The sequence below is a fragment of the Rhipicephalus microplus genome, chromosome 1, assembly GCF_043290135.1.
Source record: "Rhipicephalus microplus isolate Deutch F79 chromosome 1, USDA_Rmic, whole genome shotgun sequence".
Taxonomy (NCBI): Eukaryota; Metazoa; Arthropoda; class Arachnida; order Ixodida; family Ixodidae; genus Rhipicephalus; species Rhipicephalus microplus.
This window is the reverse complement of record NC_134700.1, coordinates 149790906-149815133: the sequence shown is the minus strand read 5'-3', so window position 1 is coordinate 149815133 and position 24228 is coordinate 149790906. Positions and strand designations below refer to the sequence as shown.

The 24228-nt window shown below is 46.6% G+C and overlaps 1 protein-coding gene across 1 annotated transcript; it reads left to right on the top strand.

The window, feature by feature from the left end:
* Nucleotides 1-7412: 7412 nt before the first annotated feature.
* LOC142765799 (lactosylceramide 4-alpha-galactosyltransferase-like) lies at nucleotides 7413-11037 on the top strand. Its single transcript, XM_075867536.1, has 2 exons — nucleotides 7413-7656; nucleotides 10211-11037. The coding sequence occupies exons 1-2, from the start codon at nucleotides 7413-7415 to the stop codon at nucleotides 11035-11037; spliced, it is 1071 nt and encodes a 356-aa protein (XP_075723651.1).
* The last annotated feature ends 13191 nt before the right edge of the window (nucleotides 11038-24228 follow it).

Sequence of the window (24228 nt, the reverse complement as noted above, 5' to 3'; positions counted from 1 at the left end):
TACTGCTTCATTGCTGTGCGCATGCGTAAACTAGCAGCTAGGTTATTGTTATACTAGACCTCCTGCACGTTATAGGCTCTTTACTGACCGTGGTTTAACAGTGAGTTTCGGGAAAGTGGCAGAGATCAATACTGAATTATTCCTTTCAGGTACGTCTCCGGCAAAGCAGCGTCGGTTCAGCGACACAGGGTACAATGATTCCCTTTTCAAAGGTAAGTGTGAATACATTTGTGGAAAGTGTGTGAATTAAGACAATGACCTCAGAAGCTAAGTAGATCACTGTTCAGTGAAGTCACTAATGACAGAATCTTTTCCCAAGGGGAAAAGTACAGGCAAACTAAGCTTATGTTTGTACCCACACGCACACGAAGCAGGGATCGGAGAGCTTGGAGGATCACGCAAATATCGTGCAGCTAACTGCCACGTTCTTCATCAGAACTATATGGCATATTTCTAACTGTAAAACCCTATTTCTTTTATGATGATAACAATTACTTATACAATCTAGGAGGACTTTTTTCGTCGTCATCGGCGTCATATTCTCGACAAATTCTAAACCTCACCCTGCACATCGTAAGTTCTGCAAAAGTGTGTGAGAGCTGGTGACCAACACGGGAAAAGCAAAAATAAAAGAAGCCGGACACCTGTGCTGCACCTAGTACCCATGCTCTAACACCGACACCACAATGCGAAGACTGGCATTAAGGCCCTTCAATGACAGAGTAAATGCTACAAGTGTCTCTTGTCAGGGTGAAGGAGTGTGAACAGGCGTCGGTTGAGCAGGTGGGGTAACTTCGCTCGAGCAGCAGCTGCCAACTTCGATCATTAGGGCACCGTCGGGAGAGCAAGCGCGCGCTATTTCGGAGACATCAGTATAGATGGCTCTTATACGTACTATTTTCTGGCGACTTACTTCACGTGTATAGAAGAACGACAACGCGAAAGCCAAATCGCTTCGTGGAGCAGTGGTATTCGTTTAAACCATTCTTTTGTAGATTGTAAGGCAAAATAGTGTTCAGAGATCTATCTGCATTTAGAATAGAGCTGTTGTAATGTTGAATAAAGTTTCAGTATACAAGCAGCTACACCTTCAAAGGTAGTGTGAATAACAGCAAAAAGAACTGTGAAGCACTGTGATTTTGGGTTTGTTGGAGCCGCTTACAGTATACGCAATGAGTTTTTGTACGAAGGGTTGACTGACAAATACTGTACTTATAAACTATTTGAGCCCAGGGTTCAACATAATGGAGGACAAAAGAACGAAGACTCTGTCTCAGTGCCATAAGCTTCATGATCTCCAGCAACAGGATTCGGGGTTCACAGCACCACTACCCTATCGGTCGTGGAGCCTTCATCCGTTGTTGGACCTCCCGACGCATGGTTAACCAAGCCCGTGGGGGGGATACTATAGCTAACGATGTTTGAAGGCTAGACCACTGATACCCGGTAAACTAGGACCATTCATCGCAAACCCGAGCAGAATAATACAGGTATACGCAACGATCGAGTATTGTATAGTAATAATCAAATCAAATCAAATCAAATAATTTTATTTTCCCAGAAAGAAACAGGTTCGGGAGAGGTTCACTGGCTAAAAGCTGTTTATGGACAGCTTGACGTTACCTTCGTACTTTTGGTCATGTCGATGACCCCGAGGCTGTTGCAATCATAGACACTGGTGCAGGTAACTCTGTGGTAGATATAGTACTCGCAAAATAGTTTAAAAAGGTGCTGACTGAATGAACCAGACCTCAGATGTGCACCGCAGGAGGGCACTTAGTCTGCCCCTTGAGATTTAGTACGGCAAGAATAGGGATAAAAGTATTTTTGTACAAAGTCACAGCTGTTGTGAAAACTCACGTATTCCGCGGTTATGACGGGCTAGAAGATAGAAACATTGCACTGCTACTCGAAAAAAATGCATGTTGTGAGAAGCCTAGTGAATATTGGTGATGGAGGTGCGAATGTCTTATTGACAAACTTTGGTAGTGAAGTACGGCTCTTGGCGAAGGGAAGAGTCATAGCATCTCTGTGTGAATATGGGCAAGTAGGCGATACTTGAGCCTTTGATGAAGTCCCGTCAGCCTTTGCGACAATCGATAACATCCTCCACTCAATAGGCATTTCCATACAACTTTAAGCACCACAAAAAGAGCAGATCATGAAGCTGATCAAATCATTCGAGGAGTGCTTTTCCACTTCATCAGAAGTCGGACGCACTCCCTTCGCAAAGCATCGTATATTAATCGAAGAAAATGTTGGACTGGCACATCAATGGCCATACTGAGTAATGCCAAAAGAACGGAAAGCAATTAGCAAGCAAATGCAAGAAATGTTGAAGGATGACGCATTACAGCCATCCAATACACCCTGTGCAACACCTGTAGCACTGGTCAAATAGGACATCACCCTGCCGCTTCGCGATGACTACAGAGAACTAAACCTCATCACGAAGCAGGATGTTTATCTATCTACGACGAAATGACGATACCTTGGATAAGTTCTGCAATGCTCACTTCTTTTCATTTTTGGATTTCAAGAATGGGTACTGGTAAATCGAAATGGACGAATGAGATCGCGAGACGATGGCTTTCGTGACGCGCAACTGACTTTATGAGTTCGAAGTACTTCTCTTCACTTTATGCTCCTCTCCCGCTTCCTTCTACAGGATGATGGACACTGTCATCTCCGAACTCAAATCACAATTGTGCATCGTCTATCTCGATGATGTAGTGATTTTTTCTTCTGCCTTGAAGTGGCACGTGCACCGACTAAGAACAATACTGGATGTCAGCCTCACAGCAGCACTATCAAAAAATGCCACATCGGATTTCGCGAGCTTTGGTTCCTCTGGCACATTGTTAGTGCTAAAGGCATCGCTGCAGATCTATAAAAACTGCAGCAGTTGAAAACTTTGAGAAGCCACAAGATAAGAAAGCCATGAGACGATTACTGGGACTCTGTGCCTACTACAGACGCTTCGTCTAAAATTTTGCCAGGATCGCTTACTCATTGAAATGGCTAACAAAGTAAAGTGTAGCATGAGAACAAAAGCGAGCTTCTGCAGAGTAGAGACACTGTGAGCAGTGTCCTCCTAAACTTGCACTCTTTGATGTAGCTGCCGACACAGACGTCCATACCGACGTGAGTAACCTTGAGTCCTACTACTTAACGACAGAGAAAGGATGTCTGGCCGTGATATGGACCATCGGTAACTTCAAGCCATACCTGTATGGAAGACCGTTTTGAGTGGTCGGGGATCATCATTCGCTGTGTTGGCTGGCGAATATGAAGAACGCTTTAGGAAAATTTGCTAGATGGAGCCTGCGTCTCCTGGAACATGACCTTACTGTCATCTACGATTCCGGTCACAAGAACGATGACGCGCATTATTATCACGTGCAGCCGTAGTCTTCGTCGTCTGTTCAAGAACGAGATTTCCCATTGTTTTGGAGCTCTGAACATGTCCGCGATTGCTCGTCATCAGCGAATGAACCCGAAATGACTCCCGCTTATCCATTACCTGGAGGCTGCGAAAATTCAGGTACTACGACCTTTCGATCTGTGGATTGCCTTCCCATCTCCTTTGCAATGACGCCCTTTACAAGCACAACTTGGAACACAGGGGTGAGAGTTTATACTTCTCGTATCAACATCCCTGCGAGCAGAAATCTTATGAGCGTGCTATGATGACCCATCGGCTAGTCATTTGGGTATTAGTCGAATTTGGGTCAGAATACAGCTGAGGTATTATTGAACTAAATCAATGAAGTGTGTGCACCAATATATCAAGTCATACCAAGATTGCCTTAGTCGCGAAATACCACCGAGTAAAACCAGCGGTTCTGTTGAAACCGATCAAGCAACTTAAAGGGCCATTTCGGCAGGTGAGAATAGATTTAGCTGACTTATTTCTTGTCTCATAATCTGGAAACCCGTGGATTGTTGTGTTGTAACATGCTACACGACCCGATATGCTTAGACGTCATCGCTCGTAAAAAGAACTGTGAGTGAGATAGCCCAGTTTTTTGTCACTCGAATCATAGCATGACCTTGCGCACCAAACCTTGTCATAACTGGCAAAGGAACAGCGTTCACGGCCCGTTTCATGAAGCCTGTAATGAAAGCCACGAATACGGATCACAGAAGGGCTACTATATACCATCAGCAAACAAAGAGAATAAGTGACAGGATCAATAACCCACTCGCAGACATGACCGCCGTGTATGTGAACTTCGGAAAGGGCATAATATTTTGATTTATGCTATATTTGCATATGATATGCTAGTGCGAGAGACGACACACATGATACCATTCCAACCTGCTTATGGTCGTATGGTAACACGGGATGTTATCTGTCAATGATTTGTATGATAGTTGAATAGATAGAAAAGCCAGGAGAAGCATGACAACAGTTCAACAGTAAGGTGCCAATGAAAATCCCGGTAACCCGACGCGAAGGGACGTACATTGCAGTCCTAGAGACAAAGTGCCGGTATGGACACCTGTATTTGCATCCGGTCTATCGTAAACGTTCCTGGGGCGCTATTTCGGCTCTTACAAGGAACTTCGCAGGCTAAGTGCCTCAATTTACGAAGTAATCTCTGAGGGTGAAGTGTGCTCAACTCGGTGAAGGAATCACCCAGAAGTTGTACATGTAGTATGAATAAAACTGTTCTACGAATTGCACTTAACGAGAAAACTCGTTGAATAGATAGAAAGGCCAGGAGAAGCATGACAGTTGGCGAGATAACACATCATTCAACAGTAAGGTGCCAATGAAAATCCCGGTAACCCGACGCGAAGGGACGTACATTGCAGTCCTAGAGACAAAGTGCCGGTATGGACACCTGTATTTGCATCCGGTCTATCTTAAACGTTCCTGGGGCGCTATTTCGGCTCTTACAAGGAACTTCGCAGGCTAAGCGCCTCAATTTACGAAGTAATCTCTGAGGGTGAAGTGTGCTCAACTCGGTGAAGGAATCACCCAGAAGTTGTACATGTAGTATGAATAAAACTGTTCTACGAATTGCACTTAACGAGAAAACTCCTACATGTGCTGGTGGAACATCTGATCAGTCATAGTTTCCGAAATTCTTGTCCACTCATACGCATTGGGACGATGCATTTCAGGAGGGAAACTAATGCCACAAGTTGTTCGACCCCTTCTGAAGTGTCACGCTGGTTGCTGCTTTTCTAAATTCCGCCACATGGCTGAAAAGCCAAGCGTGCACTTCAGCGCTGAACAGCGCGTGGTATGCTGAAGAAGAAGAATGGCTTCCCGTAGAATGACCGGTACAAGACAGAAGAAGCGAAGAAGACGTCAACCAGGTTCGGGCCAGTGAGCGTAGGACCACATGGCAAGAACTATTGTATCTTGAGTTAACGGGCACAAGTTGGCCCTATATACACAGTTGTCTTAGCAGAAGGTGCTGTATTTGTTGGCTGAAGAGGCCAAGTCAGCCCTACATTTTTATTTCATCGAACCTTCTATGTGCCTCTACAAATCGTATTACTGATACTGACGACCGACGAGTTGTGATAGGGCATTAAAATACTTTCTGTGCATTTTAAACTAGGAAACCGGTCTCTGATGTCAAAACAATACCGGATAACTTTCATTTTTAATGTGTTGCGAAACTTTTGTTGTTTTGGACTTGAGGGACCGTAGAGGGTGGCGGAGGGCTGTGATGATAATAAATTAGAACCCTACGCACGGTGTTTGGATATGTACAAAGTTCAGAAGAGGACCATGAGAGGGGGCCAAGTAGTAGCGAACATATAGATAAGTAGATAAAATAACTCAATGTCCATTTTTTCAGCTAAAACCTAAATCTCTCTAAGATCATATAGATGCATTGTTCCGCTCATGCGCAATGTAGCAGCCAAATTATTGCTACACTTCCATTCCTCTGAGTTGTACTCTGCTCTTGACTGACCATGGTATCACAGTGAGTCTTCTTTTGAAAAAGTGGCAGAGATCGGTACTAAATTATTCATTTCAGGTACGACTCCAGCAAAGCGGCGTCTGTTCAGCGACAAGTGGTACAACGATTCCCTCTTTGAAGGCAAGTGTGAATACCATTAGAGAAATTTTGTTCAGAAAACGAGTTCGATATTGGTTCTGAAGCTGCTAAAGATAGCTTGAGCCGGTAAAAACACGTAGTCGTAGTATGATACGTTCGGCGAAGCAAATGATCTTTTGCCAATGTTAGAGATGTATAGTGAACAAAAATTATTGATGTGAGCATATGCGCGAAAGCAGTGATTAGAAAGCTTGGGTGATCGCGCAATTATCGGGAAGCTAAGTATGCCCTTGCAAATAACTATTATACGGTTGATTTGTAACACTGAAGTACTATTTTGTTCGTTTAAATAGCAATTATATAGACGCTATCAGAGGAGATTTGTCATCGTCATCACCGTCGTCTTTGTTAGAACGTCCAAATCAACGTAACCTTTCGCATCGTCAGTTCTACGAGCTATAGTAAATCTTAGCTTCTTCCACGCACGTGGAAAAAGCCAAGGTGAAAGAAGCTGTCCAATTCTGTAGCACGAGGTTCACATCTCAGAAACAGCGAAAATGACAGAGAACGAGAAGAAGGGCCCAATAATGTCTTTTAGCGAAGTACTCATGCTCTAACACCAACGAGTGCGCGAAGCCTAGAGGAAATGGCCCGACTGCCTCTCGCGGGGTGAAGGATCTAGCGTTCGATCTTATACGTGTGATTGTGAAGCAAGGGATACTATTGGGCACGTTGATTGATGGTGTCGAAAAAGTTTGAACTGCATGATGAAGATGGTACAATAAAAGGAACGCACGCACGCACGCATGCACACACACACACACACACACACACACACACACACACACACACACACACACACACACACACACACACACACACACACACACACACACACACACACACACACACACACACACACACACACACACACACACACACACACACACACACACACACGCACACACACACACACGCACGCACGCACGCACGCTCGCTCGCTCGCTCGCGAGCGAGCGCACACGTACATTTTTGAGCTCGTGTCTTGTGTATGTTTTCCTTTTCTCGTCCTGCCATCATCGCGCACATTAAATCTTTTTGAAACACAATAAATCTTTTTCATTTGCCTGTGAGAGAATGAACACCTTGAAGGTTCACTGCTGGAATGAAGGACATGGAGGCAAATTTGAGGGAGTCAAGAAGATCATGCAGCGACACTATGAAAACAAATTCACATTCCACACAGAGGAGTGTTTCCGATGCGGCGAGCAAGTCCTGCACAGCGAACTGCCAGCGCATTACGCAGCCGGATGCAGCGCAGCTATTTCTTTGGCTTGTACGAAGAACACCTCATCGAACTCTCAAGACTTCACCATCCAAGATGTGATGGGTGTGCTCGTAGAAATGAAGACGCTGCTGAGGGGCGCTAATCAGGAGCTGCTGCTACCTGCAATGCAGAGTCAGCTGAATGAACTGACTGAACGGATGAGGAACCTGGAATCCAGGTCGGCCGCAATCCCTCAAGCTATAGCGGCAGCTGCCACGTCAGATTTGGCTCAAGTCGCGGCACCGAGTCCCCCGGCCTCGCCGAAAAAGGAAAATTCTCGGCAGACTGCGACTGAAGAGGCAGGCACGTCGTTGACGTCCCGGTCGTGCTCAGGGGAAAAGTTGAAGCCTCAACAGCTGGAACCCCTTGTGGACTTGCCACAAGAAGTTCTCAAAGCCATGCGCAAAACAACTTCGCAAGATTATCCTCAGCATGTCATTACTTATATCTGTGAGAAGGCTGAATGTCATTTAGAATTTGACGGGCTGTTGCCAAGGGCAGTTGCGTGGTGGGAAGTGCTCAGAACCGTGAAATATGTTCTGACGCTCGGTAAATTTTACATTTTTCCGTCGTTCAACGTATACAAAGTCGCTGATCTCACAGTGCTGCACACAAGGGATGCCAACTTGACACTTACAGTGTTCACTCTTGGCGGACACGTTCACGTGGGTATTACGCTTCATGGCATGCTTGGAAAATCTGAATGGCTGCACCCCGTTTTCTCTGTCAAGGCGTTCAGTCTGACAACAGGGGAAGTTGTTCCACCGTCTACTTCTGAAGAACGACAGGACTGTACGAACGATAGAGACTTTTGGAAGTATCGTCGCCGCATATACGCCATACGCTTTTATGCCTCTGACTGTTTACTACTTGTGTAGATGATTGGCAGCAGCAAAACCACGTCGCTTCGTGGATCTGCGGTATTCGCTAAAACAAATATTTTTGCAGATTGTGTGGCTAAATAACTAGTCTTTCGCATCCTATCGGCATTTAGAATATCGCTATTGTAATGCTAAGTCAAATTTGAGCGTACAAAAAGTTGCACCTTATGAGGTAGTTTGAACTGCAGTAAAAAAACAAACAAATGGGAAGCAGTGTGGTTATGGGCTGGCTTGAACTGCGTCCAGTATACGCAATGTGGTTCTGCGCGCATGATGTACTGAAAAATATCGTGTACTTCTGAACTATTTTACCACATAGTTGTAAAAGAGCGACATAGAGTCGGCGCTTTCACGTGTCATTTACTTTAGTATAGGCGTCACAAGAATGAATGCGCGGAACAGCAGCACACGCCGACGTATTTATAGAGAATATAAATGCGAACAGAATTTAAAAATACGTGTGCATCTTGGTTTTAAAGTTGTTGACATTATATCTTTGACAACATGTTAGTCGGTCAGACAACTAGATTTGAAGATGAGTCATCGCCATCGGGTCACTGTCCGTGCTTCGTCGAGAAAGCCAGTTTCTTTCCTTGTTAATTCAATTGTAGGCTTGCTAACATACCCGTCCCCCTGCCTTGCGACTTTTGATTTCCGACTGTATTTTCTTCTAGCGTGGCTTGGTGCAACCAGAGTTCAGGCCACGTAGCTGTCCATTGCAGGAATGGTGGGTGTGATTCCCAGTATATAAAATGCAGCGTAATGGGAAAAAAATTCTGGCGGAAATGACATGGAAAACCATCGAAGCATCGGGGATTGCTAGGTTTTTGATGTGTGCGTTAGCACGCGAGCAAGTGAATTAGAAAGGAAACAAGCTGACTTGGTTAACAAAGAATCGACAACGACCCCATGGTGATGAGACATCTTGTTCATCAATGCGCTGATATAGTGAAATGAATTACTGGCACGCCCAAGCCAACGCTGTGTGAAGTACTTTTTACACATTTAGGCTAATTAGCCTGGATGTCCCGGGAAGCTCCCGGAGGTCTCATTAGTTCAGCCTTATAACGGCGTTGGAATTTGGCTCAAGATCATTTGAAGACCACTGGAAAGTACGACCAAAAGCTTTTCTTAATAAATAAATGAATAAATAAATAAATAAATATGTTGTCTTATACGTCGTGATGCCGTCGTAGCTGTTTTATTATATTTTTTTACCCAGTTAATATCAATTTGTGAACATGTCACCCTAAGGACACACGAAAAAGGTCGATTTGGCCATAGTGCGTATGGTGTAGCTTGTATACAGTGTATATTATGAGATTAGTGGTGAAAATTGGAATTGTGCGCGCAGTGCATGGAATGATGAAATTGTGATCTGATCGTCAGTGGTCCTTCAAACGGCTCTGTGATATTTTACAATGTCAATGAGCTGGTAGGGCAGATAAGTTGAATTTAAACTGGTGTATTTAGGGCTCTGTGTAAAGTGAATATTGGTACACGACTTTGTATCACTATTTTCGTGCCCGTGTTTAGTGCATAGCAAACCCCCTTCATGTCCACTAGCATCACAAAATTTCTTCAAAAAAAAAAGATATTTGCGCTTCTTGCTCAGAACTTGCAAGTGCATTGCATCCTGATTGAATCTACACCGGAAGTATCTTTCAGATAAAGGAAGCGTTTTACGTCGAAATTAGGCAACAGCTCAGGTGTTTCTGGCAGGTGGCAGTATTTCATCAGATGAGGCAGATGCATGCAAGACGTGTTCGGTCCTTTGCATTCACTGCACTTGGACATTAATAAGTACATGTTTAACTATATCTTTCTTCGCATATATTGGCTCCAGTAAAAACAAGAAAGACATGCAACAAAGGATAGCATTACTGATTTAAAGGGAGATTATCGTTTTTTGGAAAAAAAGTTAACTTGCGTGGGAGTCATTGAATTCATGCGTTTTTTTTTCATTCTCTCCGCAGAATCCGCCGCCAGCAAAGCTGACCATATATGGTTCCTCGAAACATCCGGTCGGCGGAAGCTAAAACCCAGAGAAGCCTGCAGCATTGAGTCCGCCTGCCGGCACAACACCGACTACACCGTGCACCTACTTTACACCGGAAACATTAGCTCAAATCACTGCCCATATCTTCGCGTACTTTCTAAGCTGCCAAATTTTCGGTCGGCAGTGGTAAATGCGGGCACCGAACTTTCGGGGACCCCCTTGTCACGCTTTTACGAAAAAGGCGGAGAACTTCGTCGAAGCAAGCATTTCGTGGAACATCTGAGTGACTTTCTTCGCTATGCCGTGATTTGGAAGCGCGGCGGTATTTACTTGGATTCGGACATTATTGTCCTGAAGTCGCTGAAAGGCATCCACAACAGCGTTCTCTTCGAGGACAAAGGGAACACCGTCACAAACTGTCTACTTTGCTTCACGAGGAATCACCCCGCTATCGGGGCCCTTATGGATGCGTGTTCGCGCCAGTACAGCCGTGACGTGTGGACTTCGTGCAGCCTGGCGCTGATGTCACGACTGCCTCTCGACGCGGTATTCTCTCGGCGCGTCAACTTTCTCGAGTCGTGGACGTTCTGCTCGTTTTTCTACTCCCATTGGCGATACTTTTTCGATCCCAAGATGGCGGAACAGGTGCTCAAGGCGGTAAACAGAAGCTACGGCGTTCACATTTGGAATAAGTTGAGCACCCGTACAGTCACTGTGGTCGGATCGGGCAGCGCGATGGATCGCCTGGCTCGTGCCCACTGCCCCTCGGCCTACAGTGCAGCTGCCTCGGCAGGATATTTTTAAAAGACTACGCAGGACGCGAGAAATAAGAGAGATCTGAGCCACGTGGCACCATTAAGAGATTTCGGCTGCTACGTCGAAACATCGTTTTATAATACACTGTACAACTAGTGGCAATTAATAAAACTTCATAAATGGGATGCCCTATTTAGTGTGTCAAATAGGATATCATTCATCTTCGTTGAAGCTGCTCGTTGTTGGGAGTTAGCTTTTATCAGAAATAGAGAAATAAATCTCTCAAACTGGACGGAAAAGAGGCCCCTAGCTTTCTGATCCTTTTATTCTCTCTCTCTTTCTTGTAAAGTTGCCCCTTCCCCCAACTACCCTGCTTTTTCGCTTGGCAGCGTAACACAACCAGATAGTTCTGAAAGGCCGGAAGATGCTCACACTCCTAGCAGGCGTGTGTGAATAATCAAGGAAGGAAGGAAAGGGAGAGATACTTGTTAACCAGTCTAAGAAGACTGATATGCTGCCCTGCATGAAAAAGTGGGGGAGGAATTTCAAAGGTCTAAAAAGGGATAGAGGAGAGCACGTACTCAGTCACACTTCGAAGTCATCAGAATGCATTACACCTATAATCACTGGTGCAAGTCTGCTGCCTTGAAGAACTTGAGCACCGCATTCGTCACCTTTACCCATGATGACTCCTCAGGTCGACATTATATAATGATTTCTGCCGTCATTGGTCTCCGATGTAAGCGAGATAGAGCAACTGCTACAAATGCTACCTGCGCACTGTAGCGAAAACAGTCACATAAGACGTGCTGCTTGTCTCCTCATTAACACAGTTGTCGCACAAAATATTGTCAGCCACCACTCCAAAGGAGAATGACTTCAAAGTTTCAAGTTTGAAATTTTATTATTTCCAAAAAACAAGTTACAAAATCTCGGATTTTCGAATAACGAATCGAGGAGCGTTCTGTTGGATTCGGCACTCGAATGGAGTGGTGCATACAGTAATAACACTCTTTAATGAACGTCAATGAAACCAACCATTGAGTTGTACGAACGTTTTTAAAATACACCATTGAAGTGCTATAGGGCCAGATGCTGGTGCGTTTCAGTTCATGATGATCCGAAATTCTCTCAAAAACTGGGCACAGACAACGCTTTGTGTTTTGAGAAAAATGCTGCCTGAGAACCTCGTGGAGACATGCGTGATTTGGTCTACTGAAGAGATTCTAGCGAAGGTCCTACTTAAGGAAAAAGATTAGAAGGAAGAAGTATCAAATAGTACGGGGAGCACCATGTATTTCATCTTAAAAAGTACTGGTGCACTTCGAAAAAAAATAAAGTTATTGGCTGCCCACACGAGCGCATCTTGTTTCGGAAAAAGTTCACGAGACCAGGAGCAGTGCTTCGAAAATTATTTGGGCACCAACCCACTCTCCGGTAATGAGGCCACCCACAATCAGGCCCGAGCTTCCCCTCCCGAGCCTACCTCCCAACTAAGATGAGAACGGGGAATAGAAGAAATATGGTGGTCGACACACAATAGTACGGTGACATATCAAGAAATCATGCAACATTATACAGCGGCCAGACTTCACTGTCTCTCGTTAAAAGCGTAAACGTAGCGTGCGCTATAGAAGAGAAGAACGAGGGACAGCGTATGACATGGTGTTCTTGGTTCTCTTTCACTGGAAGAAACGGCAGGGTTGAGTTTCATTCCCAAGATTCTTATGGATGAGACTTTGGGAATGAGATAATTACCACACTTGGTGTGGTAATTATCGCCAATATTGGTGCGGGGCTTCCAGTTCTGTGGCTTCGGTTTCTTCCTGGTTGGGTTGTGGAGAAGGGGCTATAATTTATTGGGGGAGCACTCGTGCCTACTAGAAGGCGCTTCGTAGTGTCAACAGCTTCCTAGAGAGCGGCTTCGTATAGTTCGTCACTGCCTCCCGCACACCAGGCAGTGATGTCGTCCGCGTAGGTGGTGGGACCGATGCACTGGATCTTGGCTAGGTCTCCAGAGAGGTCAACCATTGCAATATTGAAGAGGAGTGGTGAGATGGTTAATCCATGAGGGGTGCCCTTTTCATCCAGCTCAACTTTTTTTGTTTCTAAATATGCAGCCTAGAGGACGGCGCATGACCTGCTCAAGAAAGACATGAAAAAATCATGAAAGCACGAGCCTAGGTCGAGTTTGGAGATAGCGTGGAGAATGAACTCATGACGGATTTTATCAAAACCAGGTCCGGGCCGCGCCGGTCCGGGCAGAGGATGGCTTCCGTGTCCCGAGTGCTGCTGTCAAGTATTTGGATTATAATAAGCATCCTGGAGCCCCAGGTAGAGACGCATGGCCTGAAACCAATCATGTTGTGAGGGAAGACATCGTTGTTCTCAACGTGCTCGGTGATTCTGGTATAGACGGTGTGCTCAGTCACCTTCCCTACACAAGACATGAGGGAGATGTGGCGGAGGTTGCCCAAGCTTGGTGGTTTATCGGATTGGAGGATGAGTATGACCTACGCCACGTTCCATTGTTTTAGCAGTATTGCTTCCTTCCAAATGCAATTTCTCTCATCTGTGAGAGAGTCGATCGACTCGTGCTTTAGGCTTCCGAGTTCCTTGTTGGCAATGTGGCCAAGGCCAGGTGCCGACCAACTGTTTAGGTCATGTAGGGCACGGTGGATTTCGCTAACCGTGAAAGGCTCGTCCAGCAATGAAATACTGCGAATAATCGATAGCTGAGTTAGTTGTTTCATATTCATTTTAATATGAGACGGCGGGAGAACACAGACACACGAGGGAACTTAAGAGAGTCACTAGTTATCTATAACAACGACCATTATGCACGACTGACTGACAACTATTGCCTTTTGCCTGGAAAAATGCACATAGGTACTTTTAGCGCGGGGCTCACTCAGGCTGTCGTTTGTTGTCAGCATATGCTGTCGTCGTACGCCACAACGGTATGCTTTTGCAGCATGGCGGAAGGCAAGCGAAATTGCAGTATCATAGCCACATACAGGATGCCGCTAAGCGCGCCTTCCCACACTCATCTTGTTCATAGAGCGCCTTGATGAAATTATATGCGGAGCGTTTTAGGGGCCTAGGCTACCCTGTGTTGTCGTATACGGCCATCGCTTGGCGTAACGAATGAAAAAAACTATGTATCAAAATAGAAAAAAGTATCAGGCATAAAATAGAACGAAAGATAGAGAGATCAATAAAGAGAAAGAAATACATGGAGCGAAAGGAAGAAAGCAAAAATTATCAGAGAAAAAAAAGAAAGAAAACGGAAACACACAAAAAAAGAGGAGAGAGAGCAGGAAAAAGAGACTAAACTGAGGAGAAGGAAGGCTGCTCAGCTGTGCAATTCCTTCAAAGTGAAGCTGTATTGATGTTTTTTCTATCTTTTTCGCCAATGTACGACTTTTCATCTACCGGTGTTTGTAGTGTAATAATTGCTCTTTTGTGGCTCTGTTTGCGCATGCTGTTTTTTCAACGGTCTCAAAACAGCCTCTAAATACAAATTCAGGCGCCTTATTTGCTCTAGAAGTTTCTTGTTTTTTTTTGTCACTCTTCGTGACGCCAGGACAGCTATTCACGAGACATGATTAGGGCACACTCTGAATTGGTCTATACTAGAGATATCAGTTTAAAACCTCCTTCTCCTCCTGGGATTCACTTGGTGTCGGAACAATCTATGGGCATGGCGAATACTAGCAAAGAAGTGACCACTTGCGAAGCTACTGCAGCGAACAGCACGCGCTGATCATTGAACGCAGCACACCGCGTCTACTTAAGCGTGCTGTCAGTTCCCCTAGTGTGATCAGGGCGCCCAGAGACGCTTTGCGACAAGCTGAATGCGTCGCGCTTATCACTCCCGTTTTCTGCAGCGTTGGGCAAGCTGAATAATGACGTCACAGGGCCTATTAGGATTTTGCTGCACTTGCACCATTGCTTGCACCAGCAAGCTACCATTAGGCGGCAGCTACAGAGACACTTCCCGCGGCAAAAGTGCGGAAGCCTGAAGAAAATATATGCCACCAGGTAACGATGAAGATAATGACGTCACCGACATCGGAATGGGCATGCGCCGTCAAAAGACCATGCATTCTACGTTGGAAGTGCATCACAGTGGCGTGTGCTGTTACGCAGGTTAGAAGCAAATGGCATCTTGTCGATCTAGCAGCTATCCTAAATCGAAAGGGAGTCTGGTCGGTCGTAAATACACTGAGATTACTTATCTGTCGTGGGTGACAGCAAGCGACGCGCCTGGTGATTGCGAATAGGCTCTGTGCGGAAGCTGTAACACCCTGTAAGGTCGTTCACGGCTCATAGCGCGTATGTGGGTATAGCATATTAGCCACATTTCGGTTGAACAGTCGCCGAGTGAAAGGGCGAAAGGTGGCGTAATGCCCACGCGGGACGCGGCGGTGCCAGTTGAGCCGCGTGGCTGTTGGTGCGGATCGGTAGCTTGTGGCGACAGACGTCTCCTCCAGGGGTCCACAGCGTGCTACCCGTGGATGCCTCGTGTGAGTCGAATCTTGCCGACGCCGCATATAGCAGTTCCTTGTATTTGGTTATGTCGTTTGTTTGTTGTATTGGCATTATTTGAAGTTGTTTAGCGTGTCACTAGTGATGTATTATATTCGGCTGACGGGCTCATTGGTGTGAAAAGCAAACGAATAAATATTCATGTGTTGTCTGTTTTCAATACCGCGTGACTGTGTTCGAGTGTTCTGAAAGCAGCAATCACAATGCAACAGGAAAAGGAGGCACCAAACAATCTTTGCGAAGTCATTTGGCTGCGCTAAAATTGGCTGCGCTAAAAAACGCAGCCAATTTCTTGTTCTTTTAGAACAAGAAATCGGCTGCGTTTTTCAGCACTCTTGTATTGAAGCTGTCGTGATAAATGGCTTTGCATTGATAGATCAATGGTTGCCAGCGCTTGGCGCAGAGCGTGCACCAACTTTTCGGAACCTTCGTGATTTTCACAGGCTATTTTGTTAAGATTTCATAAGTAATTGATTTTATGCCTGATATAATGCGTGAAAAGGCAACAATGCTGGAAGTTTCGATCATGTATGTATATTTTGCCGTCATGTTTTACTGATAGTCTGGTCATTGCGAACCAAAATCAGGTGATGCGTCTGCCGTCGCAAGGCGAGTGTTTGTTCGCTTTTATAGATGCAAGTCCGTCTAGTAATGTTACCCCTCTTCTGGCTTGAGCTTTTGGTCTTCCACTGTCACAATGAGCCCGACAACCCAAATGAATCGTAACTGCTCACGCTGGTTTCAGCTTGTGGGAGTAAAATAGACACCGGTTACGGTCCTGAAGCACTGTAACAGATAAATTTCTTTACAAATGTCCCGGATGGACCTTTTAGGGGCGAAGTTCCTCAAAGAGGCATGCGTTCGTCCCTCGTCGTAGTGCTAACCAGTCTTACGTTTTGATCTGCAAGGTGGTGCCGGTGGGAGTTTTCTCCTGTGCGTTGGTGAACAATAAAAAATTCGCAGCGTGCGCGTAAACTAAAAACTGAATTCTTCTGTCTCTCATTCCCCATTAGCAGCCATTGGCATGTACATTGAGCACTATCTGACAAGAAAGGGTTGCTACGTTATACTCGCTGGGCGTAACCTTCTTGGTTTTAGAAAGGTTTAGCGAGCGTTGGGCCGCAGTGCCATGAATACAGTGAACTAGTATATACCATGAACTCGAGGTGGTTAGAGGTGGGAAGTAGACACGAAGCGCAAGCCGTAAGAAAGTGTGCGTGTGCCACCACTCGTTTAGTCCTTGGAATGTCCGCTAGATGGCAGTGCTTCTATATGCGGGATATATGATGAAAACATGCGAGATGGTGGTACTTGGAGTGTTGACTAGATGGACGAACGGATACACAGACAGATGCATGGACGGACGAACGGATGGCTGCATAGACGGATGGATGCATGGACGGACGTTGGGGCGGATGCACGGACGAACGCAGGGACGGACGCGTGGATGAACGTGCGGACGCACGAACAGACGCCCGCACGGCCGGGCGGATGGACGCACGGACGGTCACACAGACGGACGCACGGACGGACGGAAGCAAGAAAGAATGGACGGACGGTTGCTTCGCCCCACTCTCCTTCATTAACCCCGTGGATATGCTGCCATTTTCTTGCTGACGCCAAAAGCACCACGAAAACAATGGCATATTAAGGAACTTTAACAATACACTATTGTACCAGACACGTGATAATTGCCATCGTGTATGGGAGGTGTTCATGACCGTTCATTCGGCCTTAACCTTACACCGAAAGGATCGTTGCCTAGGTTGAGCGAGGTCATTCAATACATGTGTGTAAGCTGTTTGTGAAGACGGTTCACTTCGCCTTTGGTGAGCCACACGTACTCAGGTATGGCGACCATGGAAAAGGTCGTAGGATACAGGGTTGCAATGACGAGTTTTGAGGTAGACCACTGCACATCCCCTGTGATTCTCTGGACTGCACGACTCCCCGTTCTACACACTATATGGTCATGTACGTAGTGAGAGATGCGTAACATTTTTTATTGAATAACTAGATCTTGTGCATTACTAAAATAGAAACATAAGGTACTCTTCTCAATGTACTGTGAGCATGGTCATAATCATGTGCATCTGCAGGCTCAAATGCTTGGAATGAAGTATAATCAGTGCCACAAATTGCTTTGGTATATCCGCCGAAATTCTCGCGCTTCTACCGACTGCACTGTACCACCAGCAGTAAACGTCGTATATAAATAGCTCGCCGTTACCACGTTGAATGGCTTGCGTTTTCTTGGATAGCTGGTGACCTATTACTCCCTTCGGAGTAATAGGTCACCAGTTCGACTCTGCGAATCGAAAAATATTTTCCTGAATCATTTTTTTTTGTGGTTTTTACATAGTGTCCCCATTATCACGCTGAGCGATAAAAAGAAGAGGAAAGTGTAACGCCCCTTAAACCACGTGCAAATTGTTATATATTATTTATACATATTTACTATTGTAACTCAGAAAGTACTCAGCTAGATATCGAAAGCTCAATCAGGCAGATGTTCACCTGTTGGAACGACATCTGTTCGTGCTACTTTACGCTTTTCGTTTAACCTGTGCCAACAAAATTTCCAGGTGTGTTTGTGGTACCCAAATACATCAAATCTATAATTTCGCTGAAATCTATGTCGCCCACTATATACAGTAGTTAGGTGAAAATTTGAATTTGTCTTTTATGGATTCGAAACATTTTCTATGGGCTATAATTAGTTTGTGAAAGCAGTTTAAAGTAAATCAAATTCATAGAATCGGAGTATATTGCGATAAAACTGAAATAATCATTGTGCAGTTGATGCCGTCCTTGATCGCATGAGGGTAATGGTGATGTGGTCGCCGTCATTTCTTGCACAGTTAGACCATAAACCAGCACAAACTGGCCAAACTTACCGCTTTTCTGTGAAGTATACTGCAGTCTTATATGTCTGTGCTCTGAAGTGAGGATGCAGCAGCCTCGATAAGTTACGGTATTTGTTTTTTTATACATTATTACACGCTTTTTTCACCTCATTCTTTGGACAAAACGGAGGCCACTTCACTCCCTGCTTAGTAGCGAAGTGTGTATAAGCTGCGACAAAGCCTAGGTTACCGAAATAACAACGTTTACACGTATACCAGTTCAAAAGACTTGGAGGTCAATGTACATTAATGTGTTTCCGAGGCGAGCATAATGGTTTGGTGGTGTTGTAGATAGCGTTAGCTAAAGGGGAATTAAGCTCTATTATATTTTTTCTGGTGGCACTCGACTTGCCTAATCCTTGGAGAAGCCAAAGATTACTTGCCAGATGGAAAATATGTATCCACGTTGAATCGCCGGTCCTTTGCCTGTGCGTTCACGTAGGTGCCGCCTCTTGTGACTTATCTGACCTGTCGAGATAGATAAGGGAAAGATGTGTGCTTTCCTACCCCTCTGCAACTATCTTCTCGGTCAAGAAGAGCGCCCGTCTCCTAGTTACCAAAGAAGAGGGAGGCGCAAAATCGGCCCCATACATTGACTTAGCGGGGGATGGGTACACTGCGATGAACCTCCTCTCTTACCCCCCCCCCCCTTCCTTAATGTCACACCCTTCTCACGTCTTTTCTGCCACTAATGTATAGGTAAAGTGTGCGGGAATTGGAATGCTTTGAAGATCATCGTCGACTATTCAAGATGCGTTTTTCAGCTACGGTTCAAGAGAAGACAAAAGAGATTGCAAATCACTCCTCCAGAAAGATCCACTGTTGTGCCACAGACATGTTCCTCGTTCGGCAGCACGTCTCACGAGATCGAGCCCTGTTCCGATTAACTGTCTCCCCCCCCCCTCCCAGCGCCGCCTTCCGTGCAGAAGAACCGTGCAGTTCCGGGGATAACGTCGCTTCCTCCGCCGAACCACTTTGCAGTTCCGGGTACGGCTGCGTCTCCTCAGCCGAGCCACTGTGCCGTTCCGGGGAACTGGTCTCGCAGAAGAGTCCCAAAACGCTATTTAAGGCCGTGCCGGCCCCATGTTAGTAGATTTTGCCCCAGCCGACGTTGTCGTGCTGGCCGGCTCTGTACAAACGACAACCTGCTACAGTAAACGCTACTTTTGTTGCTGTTTTCAAAACGGATTGCCTCCCTGTTTCGCCTACGGGCTAAGGCTTCAGCGAAGTCCGCTCGACGGCTTGCCGCTCTTCGCCACCGCTACCATCGCGACAGAGCAAAAGTCCTAACAGTGGTTGGCAGCTTCGGGATACGATATCCTACGTTTGGCACGCCGGATCAGACCCCTGGAAGCTCGAGCACGACCGATTTGATATCAGCGTTTGGATACGCGGGTATACGCTACCCTTGTCCTCAACGTTTTCCTGCTCTGGGACCCGCTACCCCGATCTCAACGGCTGAAAAGTTGGATCGGATCCCTGGAAGCCCGAGGACGACCACCGTGATATCGTTTTGCTGCCCTGCGACCCGCTACGCCGACTTCTACGGCTGGAAAGTTGGAGCGGATCTTGGCAGGCCCGAGGACACCCACGACACCGCTCGACGGCAACGACTAGATGGCCGAAGTCACCCGCTCTAGTTGGGTGAGTGCCTGACGTTCGTCTTTTGTCGTCAGACCCTGTTAGCACAGAGTAGCCAAGTATGTTCTTTTAGATCTTTAGGTGGCTAGTGCTTGGCTGGTTCTCGACTTGCTTCACGTCGAAGAATATAGCTTCTGAGACAAAGCTATTTCAGAAAGGAACGTGCACGAGTTGCGGTACACAATGGAGAAGCTCAGAGTGAGGGACCTTCTCGATGTTTGTGAGCAGCTGGGTGTTTCCGTTGCTAGGACGAGCCGTAAAGGAAATATTCTTGATGTCATGAGAGCGGAACGAATAACTGAAGAGGAGGTAGAAGAGGCTATGGAGACAATTAAAGAAAAACAGCGGGAGGCTGAGGAGCGTCAAAAACGCGAACGCGAGGAGGCTGAGGAGCGTCGAAAACACGAAGGCGAGGAGGCTGAAGAGCGTAAAAGGCGAGAAGAGCGTAAACATGCTCTTAGAATGAAAGAGCTGGAACTTGAGCAACTTCGCATAACATCGGCGCAGTCTAGTTCGCTATACCTGGCAGACGAAATGCCAAGACAGAAAATCCAAGATTTGATTCCGCCGTTTAGGACGGGTGGAGACATCGCGCTTTTTTTAGTGAACTTTGAGCGCACGTGCGAGAAAATTGGGATAAATGAGGGTGTCTGGTCCCAGAAGCTTCTGTCAGTCATTCCGGGAGAGGCCGCGGAAGTAATCGCACGGTTGTCTAATGAAGACTCTGACGACTACGCTAAGGTCAAAGCGGCCCTCCTTCGTAAGTACCGCTTGTCTGCCGAGGCATTTCGGCAGCGATTTCGGCAAGCAAAAAGGGGCAGTGAATCATGCACAGAGTTCGTGTACCAGCTTAAGTCTAATTTGAAAGAATGGCTTAGAAGTGCGGATGCTTACGGTAACCACGACAGGGTGATTGATTGTGTGGCCCTCGAGCAATTCTATCGTGTGTTGCCTGAAGATGCCAGACTCTGGCTTCAGGACAGAATGAAGGGAACAGACATTGACAAAGCTGCTGAGCTAGCTGATGAGTATTACACGCGAAGGAATTTTTAGTTGGATCGCGAGGATACAAAAGAGAAGAGGGACTCCTCAAGGCGGCTTGCTGCTCAAAATGCAGCACAAAAGATGGCTCCGCCGCGTGATGAATTCAGTCATGGAGCGACTAACAATGAGAGGGAAAGGAGAAAGCCAGGAGAGGCACCTGAGTCGACAGCAAGTGCAAGGGAATGCGTCGACACCGCTCGAGCTTTTGAATCAAAACGACCAATTGTATGCTACAATTGTAAAAAGGAGGGTCATATCTCATCTAGCTGTAAGCAAAAGTTCGTTTTCGCTGGCATTCGCGAGTCGGACGAGAACTTGAAGCTACTCGAGCCTTACATGCGCGAAATTGTGGTCAACCGAAAGAAATGCCGGGCACTCCGTGATTCAGCTGCGACGATGGACATAGCACACCCATCTTGCATCTCCCCTGGCGACTATACTGGCGAATGCGCCTGGATCAGACAGGTTGCAGAAGAGCAAAGTGCCTGTTTGCCAATTGCTGCGGTTGTTCTAGAGGGAAGTTTTGGAAAATTGCGCACTGAGGCGGTCGTGAGCCCTAATTTGCCCCAAGATTTTCCGTACCTTTTTTCCAACAAATCAGAGCAGCTCCTTAAAGAAAAGGGCCAGTCATTTTCATCTCCCCTCGCGTGCATGGCACTCACGCGATCGCGGTCCCGCGCTCTCGCGGGGAGACTTGAGGTCTCGGTTTCGAACGAGGAGGCGGTCGAGCGTGAGACAACTCCCCAGGGAGACTCGGGCCAAGAGGCGACTATTGTATCACAGGACATCGAAGACAGTAGGGCTCCGGATACGGTATTGGCTGCCGAACGCGACGAGCCTGCGGAGGTGGATGAAAGCAGGGCGCTTCAGGAGAGCGTTCAGTCGTCCCTGCTTGGTCCAACATCCACTTGTTGGGAAAAGCTCAGTAAAGTGGACAGAAACACACTCGTCACTGCACAGGCAAGTGATGATACCATTAAGAATCTGCAGCATAACGGGAAAGAAGGAGTAGCCCGAAAGAACATCTCATTCTACACGAAGGCAGGGCTCATGTATCGAAAGTATCGGGACGCTGAGGGTAGAACGTTCGACCAGCTTCTAGTGCCAGAGAAGTACCGACGACAGTTTTTAGAACTGGCGCACGGAAATGCCTGGGCGGGCCACCTTGGCATCAAGAAAACAAAGGCGAGGCTCGCACAGGATTTCTATTGGCCTGGATGCTGGAAAGATGTAGAAAACTTCGTGCGATCGTGCGACACGTATCAGAGAGTAGGAAAATCTACTGACAAACGGAAGTCCCCGATGAGATTAGTGCCTGTTATCACAGAGCCGTTCCTGAGGCTCGTAATTGATATTGTTGGCCCCCTTCCAGAGTCCCGTTCCGGTTGCCGCTACATTTTAACTGTTTTGTGCGTGGGGACGAAATTTCCCGAAGCGGTTCCGCTAAAAGAGCTCACCTCTCCCTGCATTGTGGACGCACTTTTGTCCATTTTTGCTCGCGTTGGCTTTCCAGCCGAGATTCAGAGTGACAATGGGAGCGTATTTACCAGTTGTCTCACAACAGCGTTTTGTGAACGCTGTGGAATAAAAATAATCCACAGCTCTATAGGACATCCACAGTCTAACCCCGTGGAGAGGATGCATGCTGTACTCAAGCGAGTTCTGAGAGCTCTTTGCTTTGAACATAACAAAGATTGGGAGGCATGCATACCCGCGGCACTGTTCGCCATACGGTCCGCTCCCCACGAGACAACGGGATTCAGTCCCGCCGAGCTTGTCTATGAAAGAAACTTAAGATCTCCATTTCGGCTATAGAGAGACTCGTGGGAAGGATATGAAGAAGACCCACGCGTAGTCAGCTACGTTTTAGATCTGTTGGAAAGACTATCTAAAACCAGAGAGCTAGTTGAGGAAAACATGAAGGCGGCTCAGAGTTTAGCGAAGACTTACTACGATAAGTTGTCCCGGAAGCGCACGTTCAACATCGGCGACCAGGTAATGCTGCTACGACAGTGTAAAAAGAACAAAATGGACATGCAGTGGGAAGGGCCAGCTAAAGTAATGTCCAAGCTTTCAGATACAAACTACGAGGTAAAACTGGGCCGAAAGAAAGGTAAGGTTTACCACAGTAATTTAATGAAGCCTTACATCCAGCGCCATGCCGTGGTTAACATGACACTGAATGCGGCGAACGAAGTGGAGACCGACCTCTTAAGTTTTCCACGTGAAAGCGACGCGCCAGCTAACAGGCTCGTACAGCTTATTGCCGAAGAGCAAAGTCTCACGGAGAGTCAGCGTGATGATCTCACGAAAGTAGTTAGAGACTACGCAGACGTGTTTTGCGACAAACCAGGGAAAACCTCTTTGGTAGAGCATGATATTCAGTTATCAAGAGAAGAACCGATCTCTAGTAAGGCTTACCGCGTATCGCCGAGGCAAAGGGAGATCATGGAAGCCGAGATCCGCCGCATGTGTGACTTGGGGGTCATCATTCCAGGTGAAAGCGATTACACCTCCCCACTCATACTAGTCGAGGTTCCGGGAAAGGACCCTAGGCCATGCGTGGACTACCGCCGGCTAAATAAGATCACTTTAGATCAGACGTATCCGATACCTAATATCGAGGAGAGAGTAGAAACCGTGGCAAAATCCACATATATCTCCCTCTTAGATCTGGTACGGGGATACTGGCAGGTCCCGTTGACGGAGCGAGCCTCTCGTTATGCCGCATTCATTTCCCCATTGGGAACATTTCGCCCTTTAATGCTTGCTTTCGGCTTAAAGAATGCTCCCTACTGCTTCTCAAACCTCATGGATAGGGTGTTGCGGGGTTTAGGAGATTTCGCGCTGCCGTATCTCAATGATGTGGCGATATTCTCTGAGACGTGGGTCGAGCATGTGACTCACTTGAGAACCGTTCTGGCTCGACTACGTGATGCAGGCCTCACCGTGAGAGCGCAGAAATGCCACTTAGGGTGCGCAAGCGTAAGTTATCTCGGCCACATCGTGGGTCGTGGCCAGCGTAGCCCGTCCGAGCTGAAAGTTGCGGCCGTTTTAGAGTATCGTCGTCCCACCAAAAATTCGGAATTGAGGGCGT